The 10,830-nt window shown below is 42.7% G+C and overlaps 2 protein-coding genes across 2 annotated transcripts; one reads left to right on the plus strand and one right to left on the minus strand.

Moving 5' to 3' along the window:
• Positions 1-4,371: 4,371 nt before the first annotated feature.
• On the minus strand, positions 4,372-7,591 carry mtfr2 (mitochondrial fission regulator 2). Its single transcript, XM_060042213.1, has 9 exons — positions 7,434-7,591; positions 7,014-7,097; positions 6,806-6,910; positions 6,511-6,635; positions 6,139-6,341; positions 5,592-5,892; positions 5,129-5,315; positions 4,826-4,887; positions 4,372-4,708 (listed from the first exon to the last, which is right to left on the minus strand). The coding sequence occupies exons 2-8, from the start codon at positions 7,083-7,085 to the stop codon at positions 4,843-4,845; spliced, it is 1,038 nt and encodes a 345-aa protein (XP_059898196.1). The 5' UTR covers positions 7,086-7,097; positions 7,434-7,591; the 3' UTR covers positions 4,372-4,708; positions 4,826-4,842.
• Positions 7,592-7,652: 61 nt separating this feature from the next.
• armc1l (armadillo repeat containing 1, like) lies at positions 7,653-10,722 on the plus strand. The gene is made up of 7 exons (XM_060042214.1): positions 7,653-7,777; positions 8,151-8,312; positions 8,857-8,948; positions 9,381-9,555; positions 9,794-9,910; positions 10,143-10,217; positions 10,315-10,722. Exons 2-7 carry the CDS (start codon positions 8,160-8,162, stop codon positions 10,510-10,512), a joined length of 810 nt encoding a protein of 269 aa, XP_059898197.1. The 5' UTR covers positions 7,653-7,777; positions 8,151-8,159; the 3' UTR covers positions 10,513-10,722.
• Positions 10,723-10,830: the final 108 nt, after the last annotated feature.

A 10,830-nucleotide genomic window follows, 5' to 3' on the forward strand; every position in this document is an offset into this window, starting at 1 on the left:
AAGGAATGATATTTTTTTTCTCTCTCTCTCTGTGTGTGTGTGTGTGTGTGTGTGTGTGTGTGTGTGTGTGTGTGTGTGTGTGTGTGTGTGTGTGTGTGTGTGTGTGTGTGTGTGTGTGTGTGTGTGTGTGTGTGTGTGTGTGTGTGTGTGTGTGTGTGTGTGTGTGTGTGTGTGTGGTCATGTTTTAGTGGTTTTCTTAGCTCAGTAAAGGACTAAACACAGTTCCTGTGAGCCAGGGCAAGGCTTGAAGCTAGTTATCAATTTCCCACAATGTGCAGTTTGTGAGCGCTCCATTAGTCTGACTAAACATTAACAGATAGATTAAGTAAATGTTATTTCAAAAGACAGGAGATTAAAATAAAAGGGCCTGGAAAGAACATTCAGTCTGACTCCAGAACGTGACACGGGAGAGGTTGAGAGTAGTATGGTCAGTCAGAATGGCTCTTACCTAGTGTGTCACTTAAAGGGGCATTGTGTTTCGTCCTTCCGAATAAAAGTCCTCCACGCCTCTGTGAGATAACACTTTTATATTCTATATGGATCAGAGATCTTCCAAAGGTAGGCTGACAAGAGAACTTTTATAACACAACATTGAGACATTTCAATGTGTGCCCAAACAAAAATAGTTAATATGTAAGATACAGAAACAGAGATTGTTGAAGAGCCTTTTCACAGAGGTGTCATCATACAAGGGCACGCTTTGTGGAGGATCTTCACTACTTAAGTCCACTACACTCTGCCCGAGCTTCTGTGAAACGGGATATTAGCAGTTTAAAGGGGACATATTATGATAACAATACTTTTCCTGGGATGTGTGTTGTTTTGGGTCTCTGGTGCTCCCACAAGCAAACAAACTTTGAAAAAAGTCACAAATACATCACAATACACAAAATACATTGGCTAGCACACCTGTTTTTCTATTGAGTTTGTATCAGGCGTACTACTAACATAGGACAATGCAGAACACTGGGCCACAGCAGGCAGGTTGAGAGGGCACCTCCACAGTAGGACTCCATTCGTTCTCCTTGTGGGCCATCCCTGACCTTTACAGACATCAAGTAGCGATCCACGCTCACACCTACTGTTAAGTTGGACAAGGGCAGGGCTCATTGATATTCTCAATGGCTGCAAGATGCAAGGAGGTAACTTGTGGGCGCTGACCAAATTGCTAATGACTGCTATCCAATAGCTGGGTTGGATTCAAACACTTGTGCCTGGCATAGAGTACCCATTCAGCCCACCTCAGTAAACTGCTGATGGAAAATGCCCTTTGAGCCAAGCTACTCTATTCCGAGTACCCCTGTTTTGTTGATCCGGTAACTAGGGTCGGGGGAGGGTAACAGACTACATTTTCCAGCAGTCCCCCCCAATCGTCAATATTGAGAGAAATCTTGAAGCCTTTTTATTCTAAGCAACGTTGAATTATAACACAGAGAGCTTGTTTTGAGAGAATGTTCACACATCCAAGACAGACGGCCAAACACACTCGTTCATGTTGTCATTCCAGAGACCAACTTGACAGAACCTTATGGCCGCGTACTGGAGAAATACGGCGGGGGGGGTAGGTCATCAAAGTGCTTCATCGTAAAAAGAAGGAGGATTAATCACCAAGCATATAAAGGCTTTAACTAAATGTTGGAAACAGAGCAACCATGGGGAGCGGTTAAAATCATTCAGTCCAGGTGGTCATGGCATGTTTAAAACTGCTTACTGGAAGTCCCAATTTTATCTGCCTTTTTTTTACTGAGAATGAGAGCAGACGTACTCCATTTAATCTGAGTCACCAATAATCCATTGAGGTGACTGTAATGCTGATTCGTTAGGCATATCATTTTAAAGCGTTGGACAAAATATTAAGAACAATATATAAAGTAAAGGTGTTTTAAATGTTTGAGTTTGGCTAATATTTATGTCCTTTTCAATGACAGGTTTATAACTAGGCCTATATACACTTCCCTAAACATAAACAAATAGTAAACAAACTGAAAATAAACCAAGCTGTCAATACACCAGCAGGTGTCATAGCAGAAACAGACCACAAAGAACTATACAGCAATCTTTTTCACATGCCTTAAGTGACTTATTTTTATTCTACCTTGTTTCAATACATTTTTACAGCGAGTTAAAATAAAATGTAAAAAATAAAGCGATCAACCGGCTGACTCTGATACATTTTCCTTGACCTAGAATTCCGTCTCAAAAAACAATATCCACATGAACGGCAACCAGCACAATGTTCATGTGAGGTCTAACACCTTTATACTTTATTATAAAATCTGGAATATTCCAGTGGTATTCCGGTTGACTATTCCAGTGACAGCACAAACAGCACTACACTCTTGTGTAGTGAATCAATCAGGGAAATTGGCCTGCGGCATCTTATCCGGTGAATATTTTACACTGGTGTCTGGCTTTTCTCTTAAAACTTGTGTGTCTATGTGCCTGTTGTGCTTTGAGTATTTACACTTCAATGAAACTTGAAATAACATTTTTGTTTATATTATGAGTGGGAGAGATGGGTTCCAGAATACTTTTTAAGGTTGTTCTTACTGTAAATGTGCGTGTGCATGTGCGTGTGTGTTTAAAGATAAAGACAGTGTAAGAGTGAAAAATCGACGGAAACATATTAGGGTAAGAAGAGTAATTATGTATGAAATAAGTCTATTTTCTCTAAGGTCAGGAAAATGCCACAATATGACTTGGTTTGGTAATGTCTGTGTTGGCATATAGAAACGTTTTTAAATTGCCCTGATGGTATAAGACAGCCACCAAAGTATACACTTTAGTTATAGTACCACCTTGTGGCTAGTCAGGGTAAATGTTGAGAATAACTCCCTACCTTTAGCCTTGATAAATGCCAAATCTATATCATTCAGTAATTTTAGTGATACATTAACCAAGGTTAAGAGCACATGAGAATGATGCCACAATGACCATGTTATGTTAACGTGGTATACACTTTAACCAGAGAGAGGGAAATAAAGAGAGAAAGCCAGAGTGAGCCAGAGACAGAGATACCTGCTATCGGTCTATGAGGCAGCTTCTCCAGGTTCCTGATGGCCGCGCGCGCATTGCTCCTTGGTCCGTTCTCCAGATCAGTGTGTAACTGCAGCACTGGCTCCACCATGGAGCATACCAGCTGGGCCAGGAGCATCTCATAGCGCATTTCTGCCCTGGCTGGACCCTTCAGGGATGGCCTTTCTCAACAGTTGTCGTTGTTATGAATCATAACATAGAGAATTCTCATCTTGTAGGGAAACATATGAAGCATTACATTTTAAGAGGTCTCAGCAATAAAAGGCGATACTGTAACAGGTTAACTGCCTGTCTTCGACAGCTCTAGATCTACTTTAAGAGGGGCTTCAATAGAGAGCAAGTGCTACGAATGATGGCCTATGCATTATACAGTCCCTGACAAAAGTCTTGTCGCTTGGGTACAAGTTGACCTTAAGCGCCCCTCAAATATGTCTAGTTACGTTCGGTGGCGGAAAAATCATGGTCTGGGGTTACATCCAGTATGGGGGTGTGCGAGAGATTTGCAGGGTGGAAGGCAATATCAATAGCCTAAAATATCAAGAGGTATTAGCTACCTCTTACATTCCAAACCATAAAAGGGGTCGAGTTTTGCAGCAGGATGGTGCTCCATCGCATATTTCCATCTCTACATCAAAGTTCCTCAAGGCGAAGAAGATCAAGGTGCTCCAGGACCGGCCAGCCCAGTCACCAGACATGAACACCATTGAGCATGTATGGGGTAGAATGAAAGAGGAAGCATGGAAGATGAAACCAAAAATTCTTGATGAACTCTGGGAGGCATGCAAGACTGCTTTCTTTGCTATTCCTGATGACTTCATCAATAAATTGTATGAATCATTGTCGAACCGCATGGATGCAGTCCTTCAAGCTCATGGAAGTCCTACAAGATATTAAATAAGGATCTCACAGCACCACTACTTAATTCAAAGTTATGCAACATTTTCATATTTGAAGTAAATTATTCACATTACTCTGTAGGCGACAAAACTTTTGTCTTGCCAAAATCTGACCTGTTCATTAAATGATCAATCCATCTTCAGTGAAGTAAATTTATTTTTGTATATTAAACTTAATTTGGGAGGGTTTTAGCTTTCATGAGCCATTTCTAAAACCGATGGATTAATAAAGTCAGGTTAAAAGCTGTTTCTACAAAATCGATAAGTGACAAGACATGTCAGGGACTGTGTAGTGGCAATGTGGCTAAAGCTGACACAATGTGTGTATTTGTAAATGTTTCTATCATTAGTCTATCCTATTCACACTTTGCATTGCTCTTTCCATGGTTTCCTTCTACAAAACATGTTTGTGATTTGCCAGTTAGGAGTGAGACAGAACTTATGTGGATGATTCAACAATTCATTTATGTACATGTAAACATAAAAATTATCCAGACGAAATAGCATTTGCATAGAATAAATCCATATCTTTAGAAGCCTCAACTCACATAACCAACATAAAAAATATAAAAAAATAAAATACAGCCATATACAATCTCACATCGTTAAAGCACAGCTTCAATAACAATATTACACATTTCATTCAAACCGTGAGCTGCCAAAACAAAACAAATTTGCATGACAGGAAAGAAGATCCCATTATTAAAACAACTTTCTCCATACATTGACTGCATCGAACAATAAGCCAACATTCAAACTTTCCTTACAAAACAAAAGTAGCTTATGAAAAGACACAGCCTTTCACATAAACATGATTGGTGGGGAACATCTGTATATGTGTCTAATGTCTGTGTGCTGCTGTGACCGTTTGATCATCTGAAATCAGTAGTAAGATAACCATTTCACAAGTTTAGAGGTGGAGGCGCCCCCGACTCCGTCTGCTTGGCTGAATGACCTAAAATAAATATTAAAAAGTATCTTGTAAGAAGACACTAGCCACAACAACAATATACACACTTTATGATGAGCATACCTTTGCTAAAATGGTAGAACTACTGTGACTAGTAAGCACATTTACCAAAAACGAATTGACAAGTTTATAACGTTCCCCTTTTTAAGGAATGTTTTAGTGTCATTTTGTCCCACTTGAAGCATGAGGAGGGGGAGGAGGAAGCACAAACACGTTTGGAACTCACCCGAGGGGATTCTGGGCTGCCGAAAGGCGAGCTCTCCATTGAGTTCTCTTTGTCAGAGGAGGTGTTGTGGAGGTGGTGGGCAAACTTCCTCCTCAGCGCCTCGGCGATGAGGGAGGCAGGGTCGCTGGGCAAGGCGAGGCTTTTACCTCCGCTGCGTCTGGGTTTCACCGGCCTACCTCCTGGGGACCTGGGAGCACACCACAGGGAGAAATATTCCATCAGCCGGTGACACTCTTCGTGGCATGAGATGTTCATTAATTCATTAAAACAATAGAATGCCTCTAAAAATATATTTTCCTGTGTATGCGAGTATATGTGTGAGGTATACTCTCCATAAAGTTCCCTCAAGTGCAAAATCAAAATCAATATTTTTCTTATCACAAACACAATGTAATCAATAGCTATTAAAACGCTTGCCATCGTTGCCTTACAATCTCCATCCTTTATCGATGACCCGGCTTACCTCTTCACAGAGCGCAGCGTAACACTGTTCAGGTCCTTAAGGACATCTAGCATGGAGGGCATGGCCTTGGCTGAGACAGAGCCCTGGGCCGGGTTGTTCCCCTGGGCGTTGTTGGCCAGTCTGCGCTGTCGGATCAGGTGCGACAGAGGCAGCGTCTCATCGGGAGCCCCGGGCCCAGACGAGGGGGGAGGAAGAGGCGGTGGCGGTGGAGGAGGAGGAGGAGGAGGTGCAGATCGTGGTGTGGAAGTAAGTTGAGGAGACAACGAATGTGTACCGAGCAGAGTCTGGGCAGGCGTCAAACCTGTGTTGCAACATAGATGAGAGATTGAGGGAAAACGGATGGGCGGTAATGATAGAGAAAAAGAAACACTGCTGCTTAAATGTAAGTGAGAGCAGCAGGATAAGAGATGAGAGAGAAAGATGATAACCTAACCAAACTACACATTGTTCCCAAAAAAGAGCACATAAACAATCGTGGGTTGTGTCTGGGATGTCTCTGATTATATCCGGTGTGAAATGGTGTACATTTGTTTGGCTGTACTCGAACCTTGTGGCGCGGTGACAATGATCGCTATCTGGGCTCGTAGTTTCAGGAGCTCATCCTCCAGGAATGTGATTTTCCTCAGGGCCTCCGGGTCGCTGTTCTGCCCAAGCAACGGGGCTCTGCTATGAGCTCGGCTCGGCAGCCGCACCGGTCTTCCAACAATGTCCCGATGGACAACGCTTTGATTTGACGGAGGCAACCGGTTTCTACATTTTTTTATAAATTAGAATCAATAAAATATAATCAACTTGACCCTGGCCATTATAATCATCATCATCATCATTATTAAAAACCTGCTTTGTTTGTAGTAGTATGGTGAGGTAAAATCACTCATGTCACAAATGCATATTATTTGTGGGCATGCATTGCACTCACCTGATCTGGGTCAAGCTGTCGCCATCATCCTCAGCCAGCCACAACACATCCGCAAATGAAGGTATGGCGTGCGTATCCATTGTAACATCAACGTAGCCATGAGACCGGTAAGTGTGCAGAGGGATCTGACAAAGAAACATTAATAATCAGAAGAAAATACAACACACTTTTGTAACGCATCGGACCAAAACAAATTCTGCAGCGTCGTTTGGTTCAGTTCTTGTTTGAGTCGTTTTCCCCATTTACTGAACCCAAACATAGCATCAAATGTATTACACTATGTGGCATTGTATACCTGGAAGTGGACCCGGGGTGTAGGTGTCATATAAATATTGGTCCCAATCATACGGACAATGCTTCGATACTGTCCACACAGCTCACTGTCCCACCCTGGCACCAACTAAGCAGTAGGAGTATGAGCAAGGAGATTGAAAAAGCAATGTCGATTAAAAACATTAACACAACAAACCACAGACAAACAATGTACATCTATGACAACTCACCATTTCTTGGGGGACTCCGAAATACGCCAATACGGTGCGGAGCAAATCCAAAACATCCTCTAGAACCGACATTGGAAGAGCTTGCTGCGGAATACAATGAAGTGCCCTTTTATTTCTGCTGACTAGGAAGCGCAGTTGTAAATAAGCCAGCGGTTAACACAGAATGAAGGTTAAAATCAAGTCATATGCTTTGCACCTGGAAAGCGAAGGTACAACACAGGTCAGACTAATAAGTCTGTGTTGTTTAATTAAATTAAACTACAGTACTCTTAACAATTCAAGGACAGGACTTCTTTAAACATGTAACCTTGCTTGCTTTATATTGGCTCCGTGCGGAAGCTTTATTGAAAGGATGATGAGCGGGATTGGAAATAGGAAATAAACAACATGCAGCGAACATATAATTCGACGAAAACTTACTGTTATGATTCGCTCATCCAATTTAATTGTTTCTTCAAAATGTTTTTATGACAAATACAAGGCGTGGGTCATCCGCATCTCAGCAAACATGATAGTTCCCTTTAGCTGCTCATGTCGTGCCAGCCCAGCAGATCGGCGTCCAAGTCAAATAAAGCTCTAGCAGTAAAACGTGCTCTGATTGGCCGTCTAAAACCCCACCAATATTTGACCAATGGGAGCGAGGGACTCTACGACGCAGGCAGTTGGGGTTCTACCAATGGCACGACCGTAAAGCTCCATGCAACGAATTTTGTATTTTGGTTCGCACGAGCCATTCAAGCCAGTAGTGAAGTGACAAACCAACGGTACACAAAAACGTACAATCACGTTTACAATCCTTGGTCGAGTATTGTGCTTAACGTTTCTTAATGTTTTTGTAATTCCTATCTAAATATCTATGTCTGTGGCAGGTGTTAATCAACAATCATTTGATCACGAGCGCCGCTAACGTTAGCTTGACTACTAGCTTAGCTAAACGCTAGCCTGTTTCGGTAGATATGTCACAACAACAATATATGGTCGTTTATGTGAATATATGTGTTGGCCTACAGTGTCAGCGCTCCGGTCGCAGGGTCATATCGTGACCTATCGTGACATGTTTGTCAGTATCGTGTTGCTTTTTTATTCGTTGTCAATCTGTTGTACATGTAGTGTTTTGATGACTCGTGTGTTTTCCAGCTGACCACGATGAACGACGCGCTGTCCGTAGTGGGTCAGCTGCGGGACCTGGCCTCCGAGCCGCAGAACCGAGAGGCCATCGTCCAGGACCAGGGCTGCCTGCCCGGCCTGGTTCTGTTCCTGGACGTCCAGGACGAGGATGTGTTATTCGCAGCCCTGCAGGTGAGGCCGTAGTAAATTGGTAGTCCGACCGTAGACTGAAAGACTGAACCACTGGACTACTAAAGCGGTCAACGTCCAAAACAACAACAAAACCCATGGCTGGGTAACACTTTACAATAAGGGTACAATTATTATCCGTTAAATAACATTAGTAAACGCATTAATAAGCATGAAATCATGGTGTAGTAATTTGCTTATGGTGTATGAGCCCTATTAAATATAAATGATAAATATATGAATGCCTTAGTTAACAAAAACGTCTTACTTAATGGTTAGTTAATGCTTATTACTGCATTTACTAATGTTAATCAATGGTTAATTATTGAACCCTCATTGTAAAGTGTTCTCAATTCTGTTTTATATTTTCACAATGTTGTCTATGTGCGATTCATTAACGTGAGACAGACACAACTAATGCCAAATCATACCAATCCAGCTCAATGAGATCTAGTTTCCATTGTTCTTCCATGCTACTTCTATTTGGTTATCTAGGGTGTTAGTCTGTAATAAACTGTGGTTCTTCCCCTATCCCTTCTATGGTCAGACTCTGCGCTACCTGGCGGAGCAGCCCCGTAACATCCCCATCATGAGCAACGAGCTGGGCATGATGGTGAGCCTGGAGAACCTCACAGAGAGGTGAGGACCACACCCAGGGCCTCCCGCACCCTCGTCTTGCACATCTGACTTTAGATAAACATTGTCCATGTGTATAATGAGATATTGAGTTGTCTGATTTGTATATTTAAGTAAAGATCTTTGTTGGGGATATTTTCTTAATTTATAGATGTTTTTGGATTAATCTGTTGCCAATGTGTCCTTACTTTGCTTACTTTGGCTGAAAGGAGCCAACATCTGCATTTCAAATAATAGGCAGCAGTTGTTGATTACCGTTTATCAAACCATTGTTTGGTTGCCTAATCAAATGTAACAATCTTGAAGATTTAGCGTGGAGAGAGGCTTGGTTATATAGAAATATAATTATTACCAAGATGCAAGTTACTCGAGGTGAACGATCACTAACTGGATTCCACAAACCACAATTTGAACCGTGCTCGTTCTTCCTCGAAGGGCGTGTTTGTCTGGTGAAGTCCTGTCCCTGGCCAAAGAGGTACACGGCATCCTGAGCGCGCCTGTTATCCGCACACCAGAGAGGGAGAGGAGGAAGAAGCCCCAGTTCTTCATTAACGCCACGAACAAGAAGGCCAAGTCTGTTACCCTGCACATCCAGGGACTGGACAGCACTGTGAGTACCGCAGACTCTCAGCCTGCCTTTGGGCTGGATTATATTTTAAGACTGTTAAAATAAAACTCGATGTATTATATAACTTCTCGAATTAGAATGAGATGTACTTTATCGATCAGACTGGAGACTCAGGATATCATTTGTGTAATCGTAGAATATGATATTTTTTTCTTTCTAAAAACATGAACTGTCTAAATGTCCAAGTGAATCACTATTCCCCCCCTGTTGATCATTTTAGGACCAGCGCGGCTTGTGTGAAGAGGCTCTTCTCAAGGTCAAAGGAGTGATTAGTTTCACCTTCCAGATGGCCACAAAGCGATGCACTGTCCGAATCCGCTCAGATCTGACAACCGAGGTATGGCGGAATCAACACATTTTAAATCAAATGTAAGTGTACTGCATTGGTTGGTATTAAAGGGAAATACCAATCCCAAAGCCAACTTAAATTCATCTTAAAGGCATAAAATGGAATTTATTTAGCAGACGCTTTTGTCCAATGTGATTTTAGTCAATTTAGATGACGTCTTTAAATAGCGAACTAGAATTGGATTACACTATTACATCTTTCTCCTTCTCTTCCCTAACAGAGTCTTGCGTCAGCCATCGCCGAAACCAAGGTTCTGTCTGCCAAACAGGTGGTCAAGAACGAGGCCGGGGAAGAGGTGCGTTCTTATATGTTTTTTTGAACAAAAAAAGATGACGGGGACACATGAGACCAGAGCTGAAATGAGACATGTTCTCCCCTCTCTTCCCGGGCAGATCCTCCTCACCCTGAAGCCGTCGGGAGTGGAGGTGCAGCAGAACAGCGTCCTGCCGGACTACCTGCCTGAGGAGGAGGAGGAGAGCCCGGAGAAGGACCTGGGCCGCGCCGTCTCCCGCCCCGCGGCCCAACAGGATGGCAGCGGCAGCTGGATCAATGCCGCCGCCAGCTTCCTCTCAAAGAACTTCTACTGGTGAACCCAGAGAGCCGCTCGGAGCTGCTGCTGCTCCGCTCCGAAGAGCAGGCCGCGGCGGCAGCTGTCGGAGCGTGACTATCTCCTGGAGAAACGATGGGTGGTTTCTCTGATTCTTTGAGAAAGATTGGTTGGTTGAGTCATCACTGCAGTTCCGTGGTGTTGCAGTGCTGGATTGTTTCATGTCATTTGTAAATATAGATTTTCTTTCTTCCTCCTTTTTTGTATATCTTGTTTTATACGTTTACATTCCCCCATTACTTTGTCTGAATAGATGTCTTTGTACTGGGTTTTTCCTGAAAATACATTTGTAGTACTATGT

This window comes from Gadus macrocephalus, chromosome 21 (assembly GCF_031168955.1).
Source record: "Gadus macrocephalus chromosome 21, ASM3116895v1".
Classification (NCBI taxonomy): domain Eukaryota; kingdom Metazoa; phylum Chordata; class Actinopteri; order Gadiformes; family Gadidae; genus Gadus; species Gadus macrocephalus.